Source organism: Tetrao urogallus (assembly GCF_951394365.1).
Source record: "Tetrao urogallus genome assembly, chromosome: 24".
NCBI lineage: Eukaryota > Metazoa > Chordata > Aves > Galliformes > Phasianidae > Tetrao > Tetrao urogallus.
The window spans coordinates 4173665-4195839 of record NC_136837.1 but is presented as its reverse complement, the minus strand read 5'-3'; the positions used below and the strand labels follow the sequence as shown (position 1 = coordinate 4195839).

At 58.0% G+C, this 22175-nt stretch overlaps 1 protein-coding gene across 2 annotated transcripts; it reads left to right on the top strand.

The window, feature by feature from the left end:
• Nucleotides 1-3470: 3470 nt before the first annotated feature.
• KCNC4 (potassium voltage-gated channel subfamily C member 4) lies at nucleotides 3471-21887 on the top strand (the record flags this gene model as incomplete). Of its 2 annotated transcripts, XM_079546531.1 has the most annotated exons (5): nucleotides 3471-3636; nucleotides 5360-6106; nucleotides 11084-12020; nucleotides 13171-13356; nucleotides 17112-17230. In XM_079546531.1, the coding sequence occupies 4 exons, from the start codon at nucleotides 5456-5458 to the stop codon at nucleotides 17228-17230; spliced, it is 1893 nt and encodes a 630-aa protein (XP_079402657.1). The 2 variants fall into 2 exon arrangements, with proteins under 2 accessions (XP_079402657.1, XP_079402658.1); XM_079546532.1 differs by lacking the exons at nucleotides 3471-3636; nucleotides 17112-17230 and adding an exon at nucleotides 21826-21887 and having other exon boundaries at nucleotides 5456-6106.
• Between the last annotated feature and the right edge of the window lie 288 nt (nucleotides 21888-22175).

Sequence of the window (22175 nt, the reverse complement as noted above, 5' to 3'; positions counted from 1 at the left end):
ATTCTCACTGTATATCGGACCGATTTTTACCTTTTTATTTCTCGTGCGTGGTGGGTGGCTGTGTGTCGACCCCCCCCCCCAAACCCCAGACCCCCATTAAGGGGAGGTGGGGGCTATGGGGGGGGGCGGATGCCTTTCTTTTTATCCGTGGAGGTTGTGTATTTCTCGTGGTGTTTGCTCGGTGTTGGGGGGGTCGGTGGATGGGGTGGGGGGGTGTGAAGCTGTGGGTGCTCCGTGTCGTCGCTGTGTGCGTGTGTCTGTCTGTCAGTCACGCCGTGTGTGGGGTGTGCGCCTTGCTCTCGCATTCGGGGTCACTTCTTGCTGTACTCGGTCACTTTGGGAGCCTATGGGGGGGTTCTTCCCCCTGGTTCTCCCCCCCCGTTCACCTTCCTGGGGTCGATCCCCGGTGACTTTTAGCCTTGGCGATCACTTTTGGTTTGTTTTCTCCCCGCAGAGGCACAGGGAATAGCTGCTAGCTGTCAGCACAGGCACTTTCCAGTTTCCCTCTGGGCGGTTGGAGCAGGGGGCGGTGGATGCTGCCAATACTCCTCCCCCTACCCCCAGCTCTCCCCTTCCTTCCCAGCCCAGATCCTACTGCTCAGAGCAGGGCTGGATCAGGAGCCCCACTATGGAGAAGGGCTTCCCCTCCTGCCCTCCCTGCAGCTCCCCCCAGCTCCTCCTGAGCTGCTCCCACTGCCTCCCTCATCCCTCCACCCCAGCTCTCACCAGCAGGAGCGGGGTGTGCAGGTGCCCAGGTGGCTCTGCCAACCCCCAGGGATGCAGCCAGGTTCAGGCAGAGCCCCTGCAGCACACGGGCTGCTCCGCAGTGGGTAAGCACAATGCTGGCCAAGCCCTCCTGTACAGGTAAAAGCACAGATCTGATAGAAACTCGTCCCATGTATCCTCGTAGCCGGTGTATTTACCACTCCTGCTGTGCCGGCCGGACTCCTCAGCAGGTGAGAAAAGCCCTGTAATGGCCGTGATGGAGTCTGATTAAAAGTCTGTTCTTACCAAGCCTCTTCTCTGCCTCTGTTTCCTTCCTTGGGGTGGGCTGTGGGTCCCTGTGGGGCTGCAGAGAGCACCAGGGCTGCCAGCACCTATGGGTGTCGATGCCTCTATCCTGTCCTGTCACCTCTATTTGTCCTTCTGTCTTTTTCTCCTCTCTGAGCCCTTTCTGTGCCTCCATCCAGCAGTGGACCTCACTCAGGGTGATTCCATCCTGCACCAACTCAACCTGCACTGGATGGGGCACACGGACTGGTAAGACATCTGCTCCTGTTGCCGTGCCCTGCTGACGTGCTGGTGGCTCAACCAGAGCACTGGGAGTACTGGGAAGCTGGAAGAGGATCAGGGATCTCCAGTTACTTCAGCTGTTGGGTACTGGCTCAGTATTGAGCCCAATGGGAAGCAGGGCTGCCTCTCCCCTCCTATCTTTGTAGTTCCCCTTGCTGGTTCAGCCCTGGAGAGCTGAAAGAGGGGAGGATGGGTGGGAGCAGAGGAGCCGTGCAGCGGTGTGGGAACCATGGGGGCACTTGGCTGTGGCTGCACTCACGCTGAGGGTGAGGTGGCATCACAGAAGGGTCGCACAGGTTTGCTGAACGTCCTCTGGAGATGAGGGGACGGCGCATGGGAGCGGGAGCAGGGCACATGCTGCAGGATGAGGGTTGGGACAATAGGAGCCAAAGGGCAGCTCTGTAGGAGCAGATGCTCCCAGCTTCCCCACAGCCACCTCCAGTGAGGGATGAGGGGTTATGGGTGCAGCCCCCCTTAAAGCCTGGGGTGATGCTGAAGGCCCTGCAATACCACTCCTGGCTGCTGTGCTGCTGCCTCATCCCCAGCCCACCCCACAGCACGGGGGGGTGGGGGGGAGCTTTGATTTCTTCCTCTCCCAGCAGAGCTGTCTGAAAAAACACACTCAGCAAGGAAACCCAAAGTGCAGCAGGCGCTGGTGTGCCTTTGGGATGGCAGCTATGGCACGGGGTGGGAGGGCTGCTGCCATAGGAAAGAACCAGGAATGTGACTTCTTTCCCCCTGGAGGAATTCCAGTGCTGAGAATGGGGCTGGGAGGGCACTTGAACCCCCCTCTCCTCCTGCTGTAGGTGCTCTGTGCAATGCAGGTGCGTGGAAACAGAATCTGTGCGGGGTTGGGAGAAAAAAACCGGCAGAGAAATGTTAAATTCGATAAAATGAGGGAGAATTCCCTTTGATGGTGAGGCACTGAGCGGGGTGGGATGAACAGCTGGGATGGGGGGCCGATTTTTGGGTATCCCACCTCCCGGCAGCCCTGGAGAATGAGATGCAGATGTGAACCCGAGGCTTTACCCTGAGTCTTCCAGTTGGGAAACCGAGGCACTGAGTGCAGTCAGCAGCTCCGGATGGAGGCGACGGGAGCATCCTCGCCGCTCCCCTCCAACCCGACCTCCTGCAGCCCCCGAATTGCTTCTGCGGAGCGAAAATCTGCACCAGGTGGAGCCGCCTGCCCGGCTTTCCTGCCGGGTGGGACCCACGAGGTGGCACTGTGTGACAGCGACGCGGGCACCGCCGCCGCCACGGACATCACCGGATCACAGCATGGGAAAGGACCTCACAGCCCCCCCGTCAGCCCCTGGGCTGAGCCGTCCCACCCCGAGAACGAAGGGGAGAGGGCAGGGCTCCTGCGGGTTGCTGAGGTCGATGTGCTTTTGGTCGCAGATCCGTGGTGAAGGATGAGCAGGGTTGGTTTGGCTGTTGTTTCCCCCAAAGCAGGATCCGCTGTCCCCAATTTGAGATGAAGTTCACCTTCCTCCCCTGTTCCTCTGTGATCGCTGCGTGTTCCCAACGTCTTCCCCTCCTCTCCTTTGGCCCATGAGCCCTCTGAGCTCCCTCCAGCCTTTGTGCTGGTCTGTGTGTGGGGATGTGCCCTATTCATGGGGAGGCAGAGCAGAGACCACCAGGTGAACTTGGGAACCCCATTCCTCACCTTCGAACCCCTCCCAGAGGCTGCTGCCTCCTGGGCTGATGCTGGTGCTCCACGTGCTCCTGCTCTTTGCTCTGTCCCTCGCCCAGACATAATCTGAGAAGCCTTCAACCCCACAGTGAGGACGAGGGAGGTCCCTGCAGAAGCGACTCCCTGCAGTTCCAAAAAGGACCTTCTCCATTAAGCTCTTTCTATTCTCTCTCTTTCTTCCTCTTTCTTCCCCCCCCCCCCCCTTCCCCCTCTCTCTCTTTCTTTTCCCCTGGACATTAAAAATCTGAAGGCATATTTACAGAGCCGCCAGCTTTGGGCGGGTGCTGCTGGCTAAAAGCTCCATTCCTTCCCTGGATCCAACCCATCTATCTGCCTGCCCACCCCCTCCCACTCGGGAGCACTGTGATCTCTTGGGGATGAGAGTGACCACATAAAATACGAGCATCAGGTCGCAGCATTCCTTCCTCCTGCCCAAACTCGCATTACTGCTGATGAGGAGCTGAGCAGCACTGCCTGCCCGGTGATGCAAGGCTCGATTTTTCCAGCACGGCTCTCCCTCAGGCTCCGTGCTCCCCTGCTGGTGCAGCCCCGGGTGGTTTGGGTGTGGAGCTGTGCCAACCTCCACCCGCTCAGGACCGGCCCTGGAAGCTGTGGGGTTGCAGCTACAGTTGGAGCTGGGCTTTTTGGGGGTAAGGTTTTAAGCGTGGTGTTGATGGCCATCGTGGCTTTGGGGTGAATGGAGTGTTTGTGTCCCCCCAGCCAAAGGGGTGTGCGTGGCACTGGGGGGGACAGAGCTGGACAAGGGGTGAGACAGGAGCTGGGACCCCGTTGGGACCCCCTGCAGAGTGGGGAAACGATGGTGGAGTGGGGCAGCGTCCCCCACTTATGGTCAACTCGTTCCGCACTGAGGATGCTGTTACTCGGCCACTGACCCCTATCTCAGCCCTCCACCCCCACCAGCGTGCCCGTGTCAGACTCTGACCCTACCCATGACCCCAAAGCCCCCACCTGCATCCCCCGGTGCCACTGCTGGAGTAAACAGTGCAGGCAGCTCCAGGTCCCTGGGGGTCTTCGCCTTGGCGACAGGTTCGTTCCTTTCTTCTCCTCCCCAGCACCAGGAGATGGAGCTGAGTTTCACCGGCCCCCAAGGGAGTGGAAGAGCCCCCCCAGGGAGGGGCTTTGGGGGGAGGGGGTGGTCGGTGCCCCGCGATACCCGCGGGCACAGCTCCGGGGAGGGGAGACGTTTCCCGCAGAAGGCGAAGCGGGGATGATCGGGGAGGGGTGGTCGTGGGAGGGGAGGAGGGCCGGCTCTGCCTGCGCTGCCCTGCTCCCCCCTCAGCCACCGGCCCGCACCCGGGGTCGCTCTCTCCTGACCTGAGGGACTGCGAGCCAGGGAGGGATGGGATCTGCTCGAGCCTCTGCCAAGAGCTGGCTTCAGATCCGCAGGCGGCTCCGGGCTGCATTTCCCCTCCGGAGCGAAGCGGAGCTGGGGTGCCCGGGGCTGACAGCTCGCTGACACCGAGCCCCCCCCTCCAAAGCGCCTCGCTGCACGCGGGGAGGTGAGCTGGGAGCCGGGGGGCTGAGGTGTGGGGAGTGGAAGGGACGGACGGATGGGCGTGATGGGGGGATGGAGGGAGGGATGCGGGGATGGAGGAGCGTGCCGGGGAGGGATGGAAGGATGGAGAGATGGAGGGCAGGGGCCGGAGATACCGGGAGGGCTGGGGCGGGGGGGTCCTCAGCCCCGCGTCGGGGCGGCGCCGGCTCCTGAAACCCCTCCGCCCGCTCCCAGCCCTATAAAACCCCCCGGGGAGGCGACGGCGGCGGAGATTCTCCGGTGAGCACCGGAGCAGCCCTCACCGCTTCCAACCCCCCCCGAACCGAGCCGGGCTGCAGCGCAACAGGGCCCTCCCGGGCCGCCTCCCCCCCACCCCCCGCTGCCACCGCCGCAGCCGCCTCGGGAGGGCCCGGGGGGGGGGGGAGAGCCTCCATCCCCCCCCCCCCAACCCACCGCAGCCACCGGGAAACGGGGGGGGAGGGGGGCGGAGGGAGAGCGGGGCGGGAGGGGCGGGCGGCGGGGCCCCCCCCGGCAACCGGCGCTGCAGGTACCGGGTTTCGTTCCCCTCTCCCGGCCTTCTCCATCCCGGCCGGACCCCCCCGGCCCTCCACCCGCAGCCTCCCCCCGCTCCACCCGCCTCCACTTGTTGCTGCCCGCCGGGGCCGCGCTGGCTGCGGGCGGAGGGCGGATTTAATCCGGGGGGGTGGCTTGGGAGGAGGTGGAGGTTGCAGCCTCCCCTGCCGGCCCCCGGCAGCCAGCGGTGTCCGGCTCGGCTCCATCCCGCTCCCCTCGTCCGGCGCCGGGGCTGGCGGAGGCCGGAGCGAAGGCTGAGCCCTCCCCCGTTCTGCCCTCCCCAGTCCCATCGCTGCTCCCCTCGCCCGCCTCCGCCGACCCCCGGCTCCTCGCCCGGAGGAAGGGTGCGCGTAGCGCGCGTCTCCCGTCCACCGAAATCTATGATCAGCTCGGTGTGTGTCTCCTCCTACCGCGGACGCAAGTCGGGGAACAAACCACCTTCCAAAACATGCCTGAAGGAAGAGATGGGCAAAGGGGAAGACTCGGACAAGATCACCATCAACGTAGGGGGCACCCGGCACGAAACCTACAAAAGCACCTTACGGACTTTGCCGGGCACCCGCCTGGCCTGGCTCGCCGACCCCGATGCCCAGAGCAATTTTGACTTTGATGGTAAAAGCAATGAGTTCTTCTTCGATCGTCACCCCGGGATCTTCTCCTACGTCCTCAACTACTACCGAACCGGCAAGCTGCACTGCCCGGCCGACATCTGCGGGCCCCTCTTCGAGGAGGAGCTCACCTACTGGGGCATCGACGAGACCGACGTGGAGCCCTGCTGCTGGATGACGTACCGCCAGCACCGCGATGCTGAAGAGGCCCTGGATATCTTTGAGAGTCCTGAACCTGGAGGAGGGGCCGGAGGAGAGGAGCCCGAAGAGGAAGGGGGTAGGGAGATGGCCCTTCAACGCCTGGGCATGGAGGACAGGCCGCCGGGGGCAGCGGGGGCTGCCGGAGGGGGTGGCTGCTGTCGGAATTGGCAGCCCAGGATGTGGGCGCTCTTTGAGGATCCCTATTCATCCAAGGCAGCAAGGGTAAGCTCCCAAAATGTGCTGGTGAGTGGGGTTGGGGCCGTGCTACAGGTACGTCTCCGTCTCCCCATCTTCAAGAGTGGGATGGATGCATTGCGTATCGTGCTCCTCACCACCTCCCATCCCATGGGAAGCTCCATGGGGTGTCCCATTCCTGACCACCTCCCATCCCATTGCGTGCTGTGCTCCCAGCCATCTCTCATCCCGTGGGAAACCTCTTCCATCATCTCCCCATCCCTTCCCGATGCACCACATGTGGGCTGAGGCTGGTGGTCCCCTTCGCACCCTTGGGTGCTGCTGAGCACCTCCTGGCCTGTCACAGAGGTGTGGGACTGTCTGCGAGAGCCCTTGGCAGGGCTGAGCCCTGGCAGAGTTTCGGGATGCTCTAGGACAGACAGGACTGTTTCCTCTTGCTTGTGTGTGTGTGTGTGTGCATATACCAAAAAAACAGCACTTAATGGGTCTGTGCCATGGCGTGTGTGAGTGCTGGCAGGAGATGCTGGGCAGGGAAATACCAAATCGGGTCCTGAAGTAAATGGGATCCTTACCTTTGTCTCCAGGGAGCTCGTACCCTTCTTCAAGCCCCAGAAGGTGCCCCACGCAGCCCTGCTGGTGCCCTGCACCCGTGCCCCTCGCTGTCACCACACTGATGCAGCCCACGCTCAGCATACGGTCCCCATCAGCACGTGTGAGCACAGGCTCACAGCTGCGGCTCTCACACACACACAGTCCTCTCAGAATCATAGGATCACAGCACGGTTGCCTTGGAAGGGATCTCGAAGATCTAAAAGCCCAATCTGTGCCGTGGGCCGGGTCTCCCCCAGCTCAGGCTGCCCAGGACCACCCGTGGCCTCGTGCACTGCAAGGATGGGACGCTCACAGCTCTGGGCAGCAGTGCCACGGTCTCAGCCACATTGCAGGAGGCCCCCCGACATGTCAGGCACCATTTGCCCCCAGCGAAGCCGTGTTGGCTGTTCCTGTCCTCCGTGTGCCTTAGGATTGCTTCCAGAAGGATCTGCTCCATGACCTTGCAGGACACGGAGGTGAGGCTGGCTGGCAGCCCTACCCCACGTCTTCTTATTTTTTGCCCTTCCCCTTTTCCAGTCAATGGAAGCTTTGCTGGACTGCCACAACTTCTGAAATGTGACAGAGTGGCTCAGCATTCACCTCCCAGTTCCCCCCCAACCCTTCCATGTACCTCGTGCAGTCCCAGCGTGTATTTGGCATCCTTACACATCTGCAGCTCCATCTCTCACAGTGGGCATCTCCTCATGCTCCCAACCCCTGCCTTTGGGCTCTTTGGGCTCACAGCACTGCCTGGGCTCTGCCTTCCAAAGAGCCTCCCCTCCCCAGTGCTCTGAGATCACCCCCAAAGTGCTGCCCACTGACCCCAGACACCTTCCCACCCCATTCCAAGGCCATCTGGGCCCATCCATCCACGCTCCCCCACTGTACCCATGCCACAGACACACACACACACACAGACGTGGGCACTTGGGAACAAAATGAATTCTGGATGCCTTTAGAGGTGCAAAAACCCATCAATGGTAAGAAATCCCGGAGGCATTTCCCACCCACCAGCGATGCAGAGGGCAGGGGTCACTTTGTCAAGGAGGTGTTTTTGCAGCTGACACAGGAACAGCACACACACACACACAGTATTGGGGCAGCTGAGCTTTCCTTGCTGCAGAAGGGGTGCCCAATCCTCTCCCCATCTCGGGGGGCTCATTGCATCTGAGCGTCGAAAGAATTAAAGAACCACAGCACCAAAATGATGGAGCAGAGCAACTCAGGTCGGGTTTTTGTTGTTCTGTGCCGAGCTGCTACAGGAAAGGCATCCGTTAAACAGAAGCAGCAGGGGGGGAGCCAGGCTGCAAAGTCTGACTGGGAGCTGATGGGATGGATGGAGCAGCACTGGGCTGTGCTGGGAGCTCCCTGCTCCCTTCCTTCTGTGCCCTCTGAGATAAGGGCTCAGCTCAGCACTGCTGCGGGGATGGCCAACTTCCAGCCATGATTCCTTCAGGGTCATATTTTCCATGCAGAGATATCAACGTGGTCTTGCAGTATCTGGGAGAAGTGCTCCAGCAGAAGGGGCAACTGAAGTGCACCCAACCCAAGTGACAGCAGCCTGCCCAGTGCTCTCCCTTATTGCAGGGATCTGTCACCAGGTTGGTGTCACCACTCGGCACTCGGATGCTCCTCTGGTGCGACGTTCGTGGATCCCCCTCCAAATTGGGAGCGATGCTGCAAGATTTCTTTAGCATTTCCCCATTCTGGGGTGCCCCTGCTCTTTGGAAGAGGCTCAGTGCTGGCTGTTGGGGTTTGGGGATGCGGCACGTCCCATGGCTGCTCTCACCAAACCTGGCCGCAGGGGAAGGAGTGCTGCCCCTACATCCTGTGACAGCGGTGACTAAGAGTCTCAGGGGCTGAATTCCTCCGTTCTTTGCTCCTCCTCACACCTGGAGCAGCCCCTGGGGCTCTGAGTCAGTTGGTTCGTGGCTATTTCCATCTTCCTCTCCCTCCACCATCTCTCTCCCAGCATCTGGTTAGATGCCATCCAAGTTCAGCCTCGATCTCCACTGCTCCCCATTGGAAGCTGCTCTGTCTGTGGTTTTAGCTCTGCTTCCAAACCCTGCTTACGTGTATCTCCTCCTTTTTTTCCCCTTTGCAGCACTGACCTCATGCCCATTGGGACCTCCAGGCTAGAGACCCCATGGAGGGAGATGGTTTTTTTGGGATCACCCTTGCCAAGCTGCATCCAAGCACAGGGATCATCTGCAGGTTCTGGGGAACTCGTTTAGTGGGACTCGCAGTGCTGTGTTGGTGGTTGCTGTGTATAGACATGGATTTTATGTTATTTTAAAGACATTTAGGGGAAAGGAAAAAAAAAAAAAGAGGTTGGAGCAAAACAGAGGTTAGAGCTGGGCGATCTCAGGTCAGGTCTTCAGCTGACACAAAACTGCAGCAGCACTGCTGACTGAGAGGGGGGGGAGGCACTGCTTGGCACTGGCTGTGAACCTGACTCCTATTTTTAGAGGATGCTGTTGCTCCTGGGGCTGACAGCTCTCACCTCCACGGCTCACACAGCAGCCCTATTCCATTGCCCTACTGCTCCTTCAGGGCAGTGCAGGGTCTCACCATCAGGCTCTGCTGAGGGATAGGAAGCGTCTCAGCCCATCCCTGGGCCAGCACCCATCGCTGGGGGGAGAATCATCTTCCAGAGGTTTCTCCGCCGATTTGAGTCTGTTTAAACTTCACACCTCACTTTGGGAGGGAGGGATGATGCTTTCCTCAATGCCAGACCCACGTGGGTTTGCCCTTGGGGACACCCCGTGAGGATGCTCTCACATTACCACCGGTGCTGGGGCTTTTTTTTCTCCAGCGTGACTCAGGGCTGTCTCCTCTGCTGATTCACTCCAGCCAACGACCCGGGCTGTTGCCTCCAGCAGCTCGAGGTGCAGAGTGCAGCTGGGCAGGGGGGTCTGCAATGCCATGAGCCATGCAGTGGGAGCAGAAGATTGCATCCTGCCTGGTGCAGGCAGCTGTGTTAGCAGCAAGGGGCGCTGGAGCAAAATCTGCTCCCATGAAACCAAAGCGGCCCTGGAAGGAGGGAGATGGAGATGGAGATGGAGATGGAGATGGAGGTGGAGGTGGAGGTGGAGATGGAGATGGAGATGGAGATGGAGATGGAGATGGAGATGGAGATGGAGGTGGAGGTGGAGGTGGAGGTGGAGGTGGAGGTGGAGGTGGAGGTGGAGGTGGAGATGGAGATGGAGATGGAGATGGAGATGGAGGTGGAGGTGGAGGTGGAGATGGAGATGGAGATGGAGATGGAGATGGAGGTGGAGGTGGAGGTGGAGGTGGAGGTGGAGGTGGAGGTGGAGGTGGAGATGGAGATGGAGATGGAAATGATGGAGATGATGGAGATGGAGATGGAGATGATGGAGATGGAGATGGAGATGGAGATGGAGATGGAGGTGGAGGTGGAGGTGGAGGTGGAGGTGGAGGTGGAGGTGGAGGTGGAGGTGGAGATGGAGATGGAGATGGAGATGGAGATGGAGATGGAGGTGGAGGTGGAGGTGGAGATGGAGATGGAGATGGAGATGGAGGTGGAGGTGGAGGTGGAGGTGGAGGTGGAGATGGAGATGGAGATGGAAATGATGGAGATGATGGAGATGGAGATGGAGATGATGGAGATGGAGATGGAGATGGAGATGGAGATGGAGGTGGAGGTGGAGGTGGAGACGAAGGGATTTTCTGCTCTGATGCTTTTTTCAGGGGTTCTTGCCCATGTCTCAGACCTCACATTGGGTTCATGGAGTAATAGAATGGCCTGAGTTGGGGGTTTGGTTTGAATTGCTCTTTGACTTAGTCCTCTCACAGCTGCCTTCTCCCATGTGCGCCCAGTGCTCCAAACAGAGGCTGTGGCAGGTCTGCCTTCATTCCCATCACTGTCACCTCCAGTGCATCTCCAGCCACAGCTGGAACTCAGCACACCCTCCCCAATCCATACCATTGGAGAAAGGCCCTGATGGCCTCAGGCTCTGAGGTCTGCTGGCAACTGATGGGAAATTATGAAATCATGGAGTCGTAGAAGCATAGAATATCCCAAGTTGGAAGGAACTCACCAGGATCACTCAGTCCAACCCCTGGCTCCACACAGGAACACCCAAACAACAAAACTTCCCCATTCTCCATCCTTGGTCTTGGAGGTGGGTGGCAGCAGCACAGCTCCCGGGATGTTTTGAGCCTCATTTTTATCAGATGAGGACTTCTCCCATCCCTGCTGTTCCTATATGCTTGCAGGGATGAGGAGGGATGTACTAAACTCAGGTGACACCAGCAGCTTGCCTCAGGCTGCCCTGCAGTTATCATCATGGTGCTCCACAACATCAGCGCTCTCCCCAGCCAGGTGACCCAAATCTTTCCATGCATCCCCAAGAAATTCAGCTAACAGCTTGGGTAATTCTGCATTTGCAGGTAGTTGCTTTTGCCTCGCTCTTCTTTATCCTGGTCTCCATCACGACCTTCTGCCTGGAGACACACGAGGCCTTCAACATCAACGTCAACGTGACGGAGACCCTCGTGGTGGGCAACACCACGACGATCCTGCTGACGCACAAAGTGGAGACAGAGCCCATCCTCACCTACATCGAAGGGGTCTGCGTCCTCTGGTTCACCCTCGAGTTCCTGGTTCGTATCATCTGCTGTCCAGATAAGCTTCTCTTCGTTAAGAACATGCTCAACATCATTGACTTTGTGGCCATCTTGCCCTTCTACCTGGAGGTAGGTCTCAGTGGCCTGTCCTCCAAAGCTGCTCGGGATGTGCTGGGTTTCCTGCGAGTGGTTCGTTTCGTCCGGATCCTTCGGATCTTCAAGCTGACCCGACACTTTGTGGGTCTCCGTGTGCTGGGTCACACTCTCCGGGCCAGCACCAACGAATTCCTGCTCCTCATCATCTTCCTGGCTTTGGGGGTCTTGATTTTTGCCACCATGATCTATTACGCCGAGCGGATCGGAGCCAAGACGTCTGACTCCAGCGGGAGCGACCCGACTCACTTTAAGAACATCCCCATCGGGTTCTGGTGGGCCGTGGTCACGATGACGACGCTGGGCTATGGTGATATGTACCCCAAGACCTGGTCGGGCATGGTGGTGGGGGCTCTCTGTGCGCTGGCTGGGGTGCTCACCATCGCCATGCCTGTGCCCGTCATTGTCAATAACTTTGGGATGTACTATTCACTGGCCATGGCCAAGCAGAAGCTGCCAAAGAAGAAGAAAAAGCATATACCCCGTCCGGCCCCGATGGACTCCCCCACCTACTGCAAATCTGAGGAGAACTCCCCCCGCAACAGCACCCAGAGCGACACTTGCCCCTTGGCGGTAGAGGAAGGGGTGGCCGAGCGGAAGCGGTCAGGTGAGACCCCAAAGGTGGGGCAGAGGGAGGGGGAGACCTCTGGGAGCCCCCAAGGCTGTGGCTCGGTTCCCATACACTGCCATGGGCTCACGGGTTGCTGAGGTCTTGGTTGGGACACCTGGGTATGGGGAGCGGTGTTGGTGGATCTCCCACTGGAGCTGGGCACGGGGGAAGGGCCATGTTCTGCTCTCCAAACACAGATCAAGCCACCTTGGTGTGATTCAGGGGGTCCCTGCCTGCTGTACATCCTGCTTACCCTGACAGAGGTAAGACCACTGACCCAACTGCTATGGCCCACAGAGCAACTCTTGCAGACCGTCATCCCAATCCCCGTCTCACTTTGTCAGGGTCAGTTTTGTTTTCCTTCCTCACGCTGTCAATCAGGCTGTGCTTCACCAAAACTGATAACTCCATAGATACTGCCTGACCTCACTTTCCCATTCATCTCCAATGAGATGTGGTCTCCCTGCGCAATGAGCCCAGTGCTGCCCAGGCAGGAGCAAAACCAACCTCCATACGTTTGTACTTTGGTCTCATGCACTGAGCTGGAGTTTGGGGCATTGCCAGTGTGTTCTCCCAGTTAGAAGAAGAGACGTCCCTGTCTCTGCACAGCCTATGGGCAGCATCACTTGGGCTGAGCTAGGGGGATGCTGGGCACCCAGCATATTTTTTCCAAGTGCCTCACAGCCCATCTGCCCCAGGAGACCCCACAGCGGGAAGCAGGAGGAGCTGTCAAAAGCCCATTCCTTCACCCCAGCACTGATTCAGGAACTCAGGATGGATCTTCAGCGTGCAGAGCATCTTCTCAGATGGCATGAGAGTCAGGTGGCATAAATCAGCACTTCCTATTGCAGATGGTGTGAATGTGGAAGAGCAAATTCCCATCAGCTGTGGAGGTGGATTTCAAAGACCCAGGGTATACAGTCCTCAGTAGCAGGAAGAGTTGTTGTTTGTTACTTGGGATTAAGATTTAGCGTGGTTCTGCTTCCATGGTAGCTGTATTTTGGCTTGGATATGCCTGGATTCTTGGAAGCTGCTCTGAGCTACCTATGATCCCATTGTAGGGGTCTGCTGAGCCCCTTCTGGCCGCCCTGAGCACGTTGCCTTGCAGGTTCCTCCTGCTGATGGATGTCTGCTGCCCTTCTTGCAGACTCCAAGCAGAATGGTGAGGCCAATGTGGTGCTGTCAGACGAGGAGCAGCCGCTGTCCCCATCTGATGAGGAGAAGCGGCCCATGCGACGCTCGAGCACCAGGGACAAGAACAAGAAATCCTCCACGTGCTTCCTCCTGGCCACGGGTGACTTCTCCTGCACAGCAGATGGAGGCATCCAAAAAGGTACAGTCAGGGCTGGTGCTGGGAGCCGTGGGTTGGGGGCAAGGCTTCCTGCATCTGTTTGAGGCTGGGATTCATCTCCACCTGCCTGCCTGGCTCTTCTCTGCTCCCTCCATTTCCAGGCCCCCAAGTCCCCTTGTCTCTCTGCCTCTCCATCTGCTTCATTTCCATCCATTGTGTCTCTCTGTGGCAGCTCTTACCTTCTTGTTTTCTCCTCCCCTGATTGCCACCGTTTGAGATCTGGGACCTGATGCTTGTCACGCTGCCTTCTGTGGGGACAGCTGTGCCTCTGCTCCCCTCAGCCACCCATCAGGGTGCTGTGCCTCTCCTGAGGAGGTGATGAGATTGTGGCTGAAACAGGTCGAAAGGTTTTCAGCAGGGAAAAAGAGTCTGTGGTCTTTTCTCTGTCCCTTCCCTCTCCTCCTCTGATGCCTTTTGGTGGCTTTGAGCGTGGGGAATCGTGCTGTGTCAACTGCTGCCTTGCCAAAAGCACGGGGTTGCCAGGAAGGCTGTCTCCTCTGGGTTTAGGAAGTGAGCTTTGGGAAGTGTTGGGAGAAAACTGTGGGGGAGACCAGCCAGGAAAACACAGAGCTCTTCTTCCAGTGACAAAGAGGCAGTCTTCTTCAGTTGGGTCCCTTTGCATCCTCTGCCCACCTGCAGCCATGGAATCCACCTGCACCCTGGATTGCTGGGTTGATCCTTAGGGCATGGCTCTGTTCTTTAGTTGTGCAGTTTTCCTGCTCTCTTGTACATCCGAGGGGGTGTGGGAGGATGCAGAGCTGCAGCACTGACCTACTTCTCTCTTCTCAGCACTGCTTAACCCCAGTTAGTCCCAGTCCCTCACCCCAGCGCATGGGAGCTGGGGCCAGGCAGGGTGAAGGATGATGCTGTGCTTTGCAAGCCCTCAATTCGTTGCTTGGCAAAGAGGAAGGGTCTCATTTTGGGGGCTGTGACCCCCAGCCGTGGTGCTTTGGTCCATCCCACACCCCCCAGTGCCTTTTGCTCCCCGGGCTCCAGCAGCCCTGGAGCTGTGGGTTGGTGTTTGGGATGATGGCAGTTATTATATTAGCAGGAGCAAATTGGTTGCGTTCTCCTGGGAAATCAAGGATTCCCTTTGGTGTTCCCACACAACCTCCTCCCTTAAAAAGAAGGGGAAAAAAAATAAAAGCCACGTTCATCTTTGGGCAGCAGAGCGTTGTACAAATATGTGCTCAAAGTTCTCGGTGCTTTGCCTGGAGGTGCTGTTTCCTCTGAAGTTGGGCTCTTTCCTCGCTGCTCCCTAAAGAGAGGGGAAGGGTTCTGCTTCTGCCCTGGGGATGACAGTGGAAGGGATGGGGGGGAGGGTGGAAGCCTTCATCCTTGGGAGATGCTCAGGTCTGGCAGCTCTTCAGCTGAGGAATTGCAGCTGGGAACCCTTGAAGCCACTGGAAGATCGAACTACTGAGGGTGCAGTGCAGCTCTTGCTGGGCTCCCAGACCGTGTGAATTGGGTTGGGATGGAAGGGACCTTAAAGACCATTTCGTTCCAAGAAATGAGGCCAGGAAATTAATACTGCTGTTGTTTTCCTTGTGGGGTGGCACTGAGAGTTCTTCAGAAGGGCACCGTGGTGATCTCTGGGTGGTTCTGCTGCCCTTCCTGCAGATACCAGAGTGCTTCATTGCAATTAAGAATGCGTGTCTACGTGGGTCACCCACCCTCCTGAAGGCTCTGCTGGGAGGTGGCCTGGCGTTCAGCAATGTGTGAGACCCTTTAGGAAGGGAAAACCTCAGTACTTGTGCCATTGGGGATGGGCAGGTGGGACTGGGGTTCAGGCTGACATCTTCCATGGTGACGTATTCCAATGTGGGTAGGGTCAGAGGTGGGCAGAGGGCAGAGCATCCTCCCGTGTTCGTGCCCGAGGGTGCTGGGAGCTGCAGAGCACCTTTTCCTGATTTATCTCCTGCTGAGGCTGTTTGTTCTGGTACTGGGATGCTGGCAGCTCTGCAAATTGAGATGAGCTTGGTTCGGAGCCCGATTTGCTGATGGCCATCTGTCAGATGCTGGGACAGGTACCCATGTCTGTACAAGCTGTGGGAATCAGGAGACGGGGCTGCTTCAGGAACATGCTGCAGATCTTGGCGGCTGCTACGGTTGGAGCACTGATGCCAACAGTTGGTTTCTTTGGGGGCAGCTCAAAGAGAAAAGCCCCCCCCTGCCCACCACCCCTCGGATGGAACCAGAACGCGGTGTGACACCTGCATGGTGGCATTTGTCTTGTGTCCCTTTGGCTGCTTCCAGCAGAGTCCCTTTCCTTCCTCCCTGCTGCTGGGGGTTGCTGCAGACCCCTTATCTCCCTCCAGCAATGCGTCCTGCTGGGACACAGATACTGGCATGGCTCCTGGCACCTGAGCACACATCCTCTGCTTTCATGCAGAGATATGGAGGCAGGACAAGGCCAGCAGCAAGCAAGGTGAGTTAGGATGGTCTAGGAACAGCAAGGCAAAAACCAGAGCAACCCTTCTAGAGAGGGCATGGCGAATGGCATTAGATGGAGAGAATGGGATTTACCACCTTTAGCAGCACCCAGCATTGCAAAGCACCAAGTCTTTAGCTTGGCTGCCAGAGCTCAGTGCATCACGGCGCTGATTTCGCTCTGCTTCTCGCTATTAGGGCAGAGCCATGCCTGGCATGTGGACGTGTGCTCGTGTGAGCATCTGCTGGTGATGCTCGGCTGCGAGGGTGCAGGGACAAACCCACGTTTGCCCAGGGACGTGAGTGTGTGCAAGCAGCATGCGGGCACCAGGCTGCTGGTAAACGCACACGTGTTGCTGGGCTCTGCTGCCTGCTTGCATTACCCCATCCCCATCTGCTGCTGGCTCAAAGCATGTGTGAGCATGCACGTGCACCACAAGGATTTGCATCGTGGGGTGCACGGGACTGCTGGCTCCTGGGGTGCACGCTGCTCCTTGGCAACAAACGTGTTTTGAAAGCAATGCTGGTGACCTCAGTTAGCACCTGCACGGCTTGCTGGGAGAGCGGCTCCTCAAACGGAGTGGGCTGGTGGCAATTAGCAAAGCTGGCCCTTGGTGGAAGCCGCGGTGGCCTTCAGGGCTGGGGCAAATGTCACAGCTCAGGGCTCACGTGTGCTCTTAACCAGGGCTGCTGTTTGGACATCAATCCCATTTTCAGTGCAAATAGTTGGGTTCTTTCCCCAAGAAGTGTTGCTTTTGACCTGGGAGAACATCTGGCTGTTGCTTTTCCATCTGAGCCCAAGCAGTTCCTGGCTTTTGGGGAGTTTGCAAAGAGCTCCCATACGTACAGAAATGGAAATGTTTGCTCTTCAGTGCGATTGCTCACGGAAAATCCTGAGCGTTTCTACCTGCTCCTCTGCATACAGAAAGGTGTCAGCAGCAGCTTGCTGCTTAACAATCCAGAGCTGGGGAAATAACTCCTTCCAAATCCCACATTGGTTTGAATTCCACTGCTTTCCCCAATCACTTCAGCCCACAAACTGCCCGGATTCATCCCTCATTCAGACTCCAGGCCCAGCAGTGGGGTGATGCAGTGCCCCACCACCAGCACGGCTCCACGCTGTGGGGCACCCCCTGCAGAAGGGGTGGCTGTGGGGTGCAGGGTGGGGGGGGAGAGGGCTCAGCAGGCTCTTAGAGGCTGCAAGGAGCGGCGCTGCTCTTGCTGGATCTTTCGGGGAGGGGGCTTAGCCTTCAGGCGCGGGGCTGAATGCAGCTCTAACCTCACCTCTGTCCCTTTTCTTCACAAAGGCTATGGAAAATCCCGGAGCCTAAACAGCATAGATGGTGTGGCAGGACCTGCGGGGGGGTTGGCTCCCCTCGCCTCGCGCTACAGCTCTCCCTGCTCCCCCGTCCCCTCCATCCTCTAAATGCCGCCCGGATCCCGCTTTGTGTGTCAGCCGCGCGCTCCCCGTGTCGCTCTGTCCCCCCATCCCTGCGATGCTGTGTCCCCAGCGGTGCCCAGGATGTCCCCATCACCAAGAAGCGGGCCTTAACCTGCAGCCCAGCCCCGCTCCCCTGCCTGCAAACAGGACCCCTGACGTCTCCATGCACTTCATCCTCTCGTGTCCGTGCGTTTGGGACAGTCCCCACAGGGGTGGGAGGGCTGCTCGGTGTTTTTCATCCCCCTGGACACCTCGCTCGTCCCCAGTACTTTGGGCTGAAGGTGTGCGGTCCCTTCCCGTGGCCCATTTGCACTTGGGCTGGGAATGCAAGAAGGATGCGTTGACTCATCAAATTACACATCGTTGTGCTGGAAATGGCTGAGTTCATCTCATTTTAGGGCTCCTTTTCAAACAGCCTCCAATTTCTGGAGGAACCGGATGAATAAATCTCTATTCCCTGCCCGGCAGCAGTTCCCCTCTTGTTTGGTGCTTTTCTGTGCCTAACTCTGCTTCTCTGCTTGTGTCTGCTTCTCTGTTTGAGTTGGGGTGGCCTCAAGGAGGGATGGGGTTTTGCAACCTCAACAACAGCCCCTTTCAAGTAGGGGGGGACGGGGGGATAAAGGGTGGGATGGTCCATAAAGAGCTGGGAGGTGGGGGGAGAGAAGATGTGGGGAAAGGAGCAGCTGGGAAAGCTGCTGCTGAGAACTGGGGAGTGGGAGAGCTGGGTGTGATGGGAGAGCTGGTGGTGGCCCAAGGGGCAGGCAGTGCTCTGCTGGGATGGGTTCAGGCTGTGGGGCACAGCATCCCATGGGGTGGGAGGGGGATGGGGCTCATGTGAGGGTGAGGTCCTGGTGCATCTCAGCACATCCTTCCCCTCGGAGCACTCTCTGTGTTTGGAGCAGGAGGAGCTGAGATTTTCCCCCCCCTCCCGAATCCATGCAAGGCACAAGGTGACCCTCTGTGCTTTCCGTGGGCTCGGCATCATAAATGATTTACTCAAGGTCAGGTGCTGGCGTTGGGGACAAGCCAAGCAGAGCCAGCAGCCCTGCGTGGTGCAGAAAGGCTTTAGGTTTGGAGGAGCATTGCAAGCAGAGAATTAACCCCAGCAGCCACAGGTTTGGTGTGGAAAACCCTCGGTGCACCACAACGTTGATCCCTGGTTTCCTGTTAGAGCCAACGTGGAGCCACGCTTTGCAATTTTTAGCCTCGGCGTTATGCAACTGGGTGGAAGGCATGACTAATGTGCAAAAAGCTCCTCTAAAACAACAGGGCCCCGAATGGGAGACAGAGGCATTTCTGTGGGAGGCACCAAACTGGTGAAAAACCCACAGCATCTTCGCTCTCCTTCCTCCCCCCTCCCCCCTCGCCTTCCTCTGAATAGCAGTTTGGGGGCAGCGGGGTGCTGGGATTTTCGGGTGAGGTCCTGGTGGGTTTTGGGGGTGAGAGAGCAGGGGTTAATGCCGCTGCTAAGAATATAAGAGGAGCTGCGATGGATCAGAAGAGCAGAGCGCTAAATGGCTCTGCAGCCTGGAGTCTTATCACAAACGGTGGCCAAAATTGGCTGCCTGGAGAATAGGATAAGAATAGAGCGAGTGAATACGATACTTCCCCCAAATATCCTCCCAGCCACTTGTCTATGTTTAGGGATCTGGAGAGGAGCGCGCGTTCCGGCTCAGTTGAAACGCACCGGGAGAAAGCAAGGTGGTTTGATTTATTCTTGACAAAGGGGATCGATTGAGAGCAGCACGGGCTGCCTCTGCCCAGCTCCAAAAACGGGGTTTAAAATCTCAGCAGTGTGCGGTGATTGAACTGCAGTGATGGTCGAGCTGCAGTGGTCGAGCTGCAACGATGGCTGTGCTGCAGTGGTGGGCTTGCAGTGATGGCTGAGCTGCAGTTTTGGTTGAGCTGCAGTGACGGGACTGCAGTAGTTGAGCTGCAGTGGCTGAGATGCATCGGTTGAGCTGCGGAGGTTGAACTCAGTGGTTGAGCTGCAGTAGTTGAGCTGCAGTGATGGTTGAACTGCAGAGGCTGAACTCGGTGGTTGAGCTGCAGTGGCTGAGATGCAGCGGCTGAGCTTGCTGCTGCCCCACCAGCCCTAAAGGCAGAGCTGTGTCCTGTCCTGCTCAGCTGCTGGAATCACCTCGTCCCAGCAGGACGCTGTGCTCCGTGCGCTGCATCCCTGTGTCCAGCACAGCACCGGGGAGAACTGCACCCTGTGCTGCCCTCCCCATCACAGCTGCAGGTGCTGCTCTGTAGCACGGATGGGCTCAGGGATGCTCTTCCCACCTGCAGAGCTCCAGGCTGTGATCTGTGTCCCTGCATCCGTCTGTCTGTCTGCTGAGGCTGGCAGCACTTTGCGAGCAGCTCATCCTCAGGAGCTGGGGGGGCTTTGGGGCAGTGCCCCCATCAACCCTCATCTGCCTGTCGCTCCGGGGGCCGTCCTGTGCTGCGGCAGGAGCCCGGGTTGCGTGCAAAGTATTAATTGTTATTGCTGCAACAACTGCTCTGTTTCTCAGGAGATGCCCCGAAAGAGCCGAGAAAATAGCAAGGTCTGTCAGGCGGTGGGGCGGGAGGTGAAGATGTCAGGAGAGTAATTGCTCTACCCAGAAGCAGCCTGTTTCTGACTTCCCCTGACTGCCAGGAAAAAATCCTCCGTGCTGATGTGATGACAATAAAATGATATAAAAAAAAAAGCAGCCGTAGCCTTTGCCCGTGCTGACGAGGAATGCAGAGAGCAGAGGCAGATGCAAAATAAGACGCAGCTGAGCTTAAAAATAGTGCCTCCTTCTCCCACCTCGCAGTCCGGCGCTCTGCTCCTCTGCTTGGGCAGTGGCTCTGATTGGAGGAGCAGGTTGAGGTTCATCCCAAGCTCTGCAGTGCTGGGTGAGGATTGGGGTCCTCTGCCCCTCTGCAAATCCCTCCCCCCCGTTGCAGCAGAGAGAAGAAAAGCATCCTATGGAGTTGGAAAAAGCATCCTGTGGGTTGGACCCAAATGCTTTCTAGGGTGATCGGTGGCTCCAGCCCAATGCTGCCCATTGCGGCCTCTCCGTGGGATCGGGTCTGATGCTTCGCCTGCACAGCCTCTTGTCCTCAAACAGACCTCCCAGAACATAAAAGAAACAGGAAAACCACCTGCAGAATTGGGGTACGACCTGCCCAAACGCTGTGCTGGGGCAGGAGGTGGAGGTCAGAGGTGGGGCTGTCTGGGGAAATCCATTAGGAGGAAAGTGGGCATTTTTGGGGGTGGATCTGGCAACTCCTCCTGCAAACCGAAGGGGTTTTGGGGCCGGATTGCAGCTGGGGAGGCTGATTCGCATTGGATGGGTGCAAACAGGAGGGCAGTTTTCTGGCAGTGGCTTTATCTGGGGACGGCGATTAAACAAAACTCTCATCTGTTGTGATTTCTTTGTAGTCGCGCTCATTTCTCTGGGGCTGCTGAGCTGCTTCCCAAGGAGCTCCCTGGGGGATGCGGGCAGCAGGTCTGAGCTCAGGCATGGAACGGCTCTGAGAAGGGAGGAGGAGGAGGAGGAGATGGGAGTTAAAAGCTGGGTTGTGTCCCTGGGAAATCGATAGAGCTGCTGGGGATGCTCCAGCTGGCCCAGGGACCCACAGAGAGCTTCCAGCTGCTCTCCAAAGTGGGAACAGCCCCGAATTGCAGCAGCTGCATCTCACCCATGTTTCTGCACGGGGATGAAGGCAGATCCCCAAAGCAACCCATCACTGGGGACACGCTGCCCTGGGAGTTATGGGCTGTAATCCCTCAGCATTTGGCTGGGATGTGGCATCGAAAAGACGGTGCGCGTGGAGAACCCAACCCGCAGCAGCAGAGGATGGGAGATTTCTTTTGGGGAAGCCAAGTTTTGGAGCTGGGGGGGGTGAAAGGAGCCACGAGAGCCCAGCGCTGGGTTCTGCAGCAATATTGCTGGGAGGAAAGGGCAGCCCCGTGCTTATCAGGAGGATCAGAGCTGTCTCCCCGCCTGACGGCCCCTGGAAACCTGGCACACGGGGATGGGCGGCGTTGTGACTCAGAGCTCCAATCAATGTTAATTAATTCAATGATAACGAATGAGAAAGAGAGAGAGAGAGAGAGAGAGAAATAAACCACTGCAGGATATTAATGCACTCAGCTTGGCTTTGGGACATCTGGCTGGGGGTTGGTTTGGAGACTTTGGTCACAAGCAGCTTTCCTGGAGGATGCGGTGAGGGTGATGATTTCCTTCTTTGTTCTTTGCTCTTTAACCTCAATTCCAGTAGTGGTGGAGAACCAAGGAGGAGCTGAGGTGGAGGCATTCCTCACGTTCCCACCCCTACGTCTATTTCTCCTTGGTTCTCCACCCATTTCCCACGTCTCCACCTTGGCTGAGGGTGTCTGAGCCCATTTGAAGGCATTTAAAAAAGTAGTTTTATCAGTTTATTGATGGAACAGCAGGAGAAGGCTGCATCCCTTTGCACTACGCTTTCTGCACCGCATGAAGTGTTGGTCCCGTGGAGCTCAGTGTCTCTCTCCCTCTCTTTCCCCACAAACAGCTGATGGAAGCGGTGCCCAATGCTACGCTTAATACCTCTGTCTTTCGTTGCAGACACCTGCCAAGACGTCCTCTCTTCCAGTTACCCCCAGGGTGAGGTGGTCACCTTCTCCTGAGCCCCAGCTGGATGCAGGCAGCGCCCCAGCGAGGGACGTGTGCCCCGAGGGATGCTCTCCCTGAAGCTAAGGGATGTTTGCCCAAAGGGATGCGTTCCCTGAGGCCGAGGGATGCTATCCCATGGCTCAAGGATCCTCTCCCTGAGGCCGAGTGATGCATTCCCCTAAAGATGCCCTCCCCACGGTGCAGGGATGCTCTCCCCAAGGCCAAGGGATGCTCTGCCCAAGGGAGGTGCTGTCACCGGTGCCAAGGGCTGCTCTCCCCAAACCCGAGGGATGCTCTGCCCC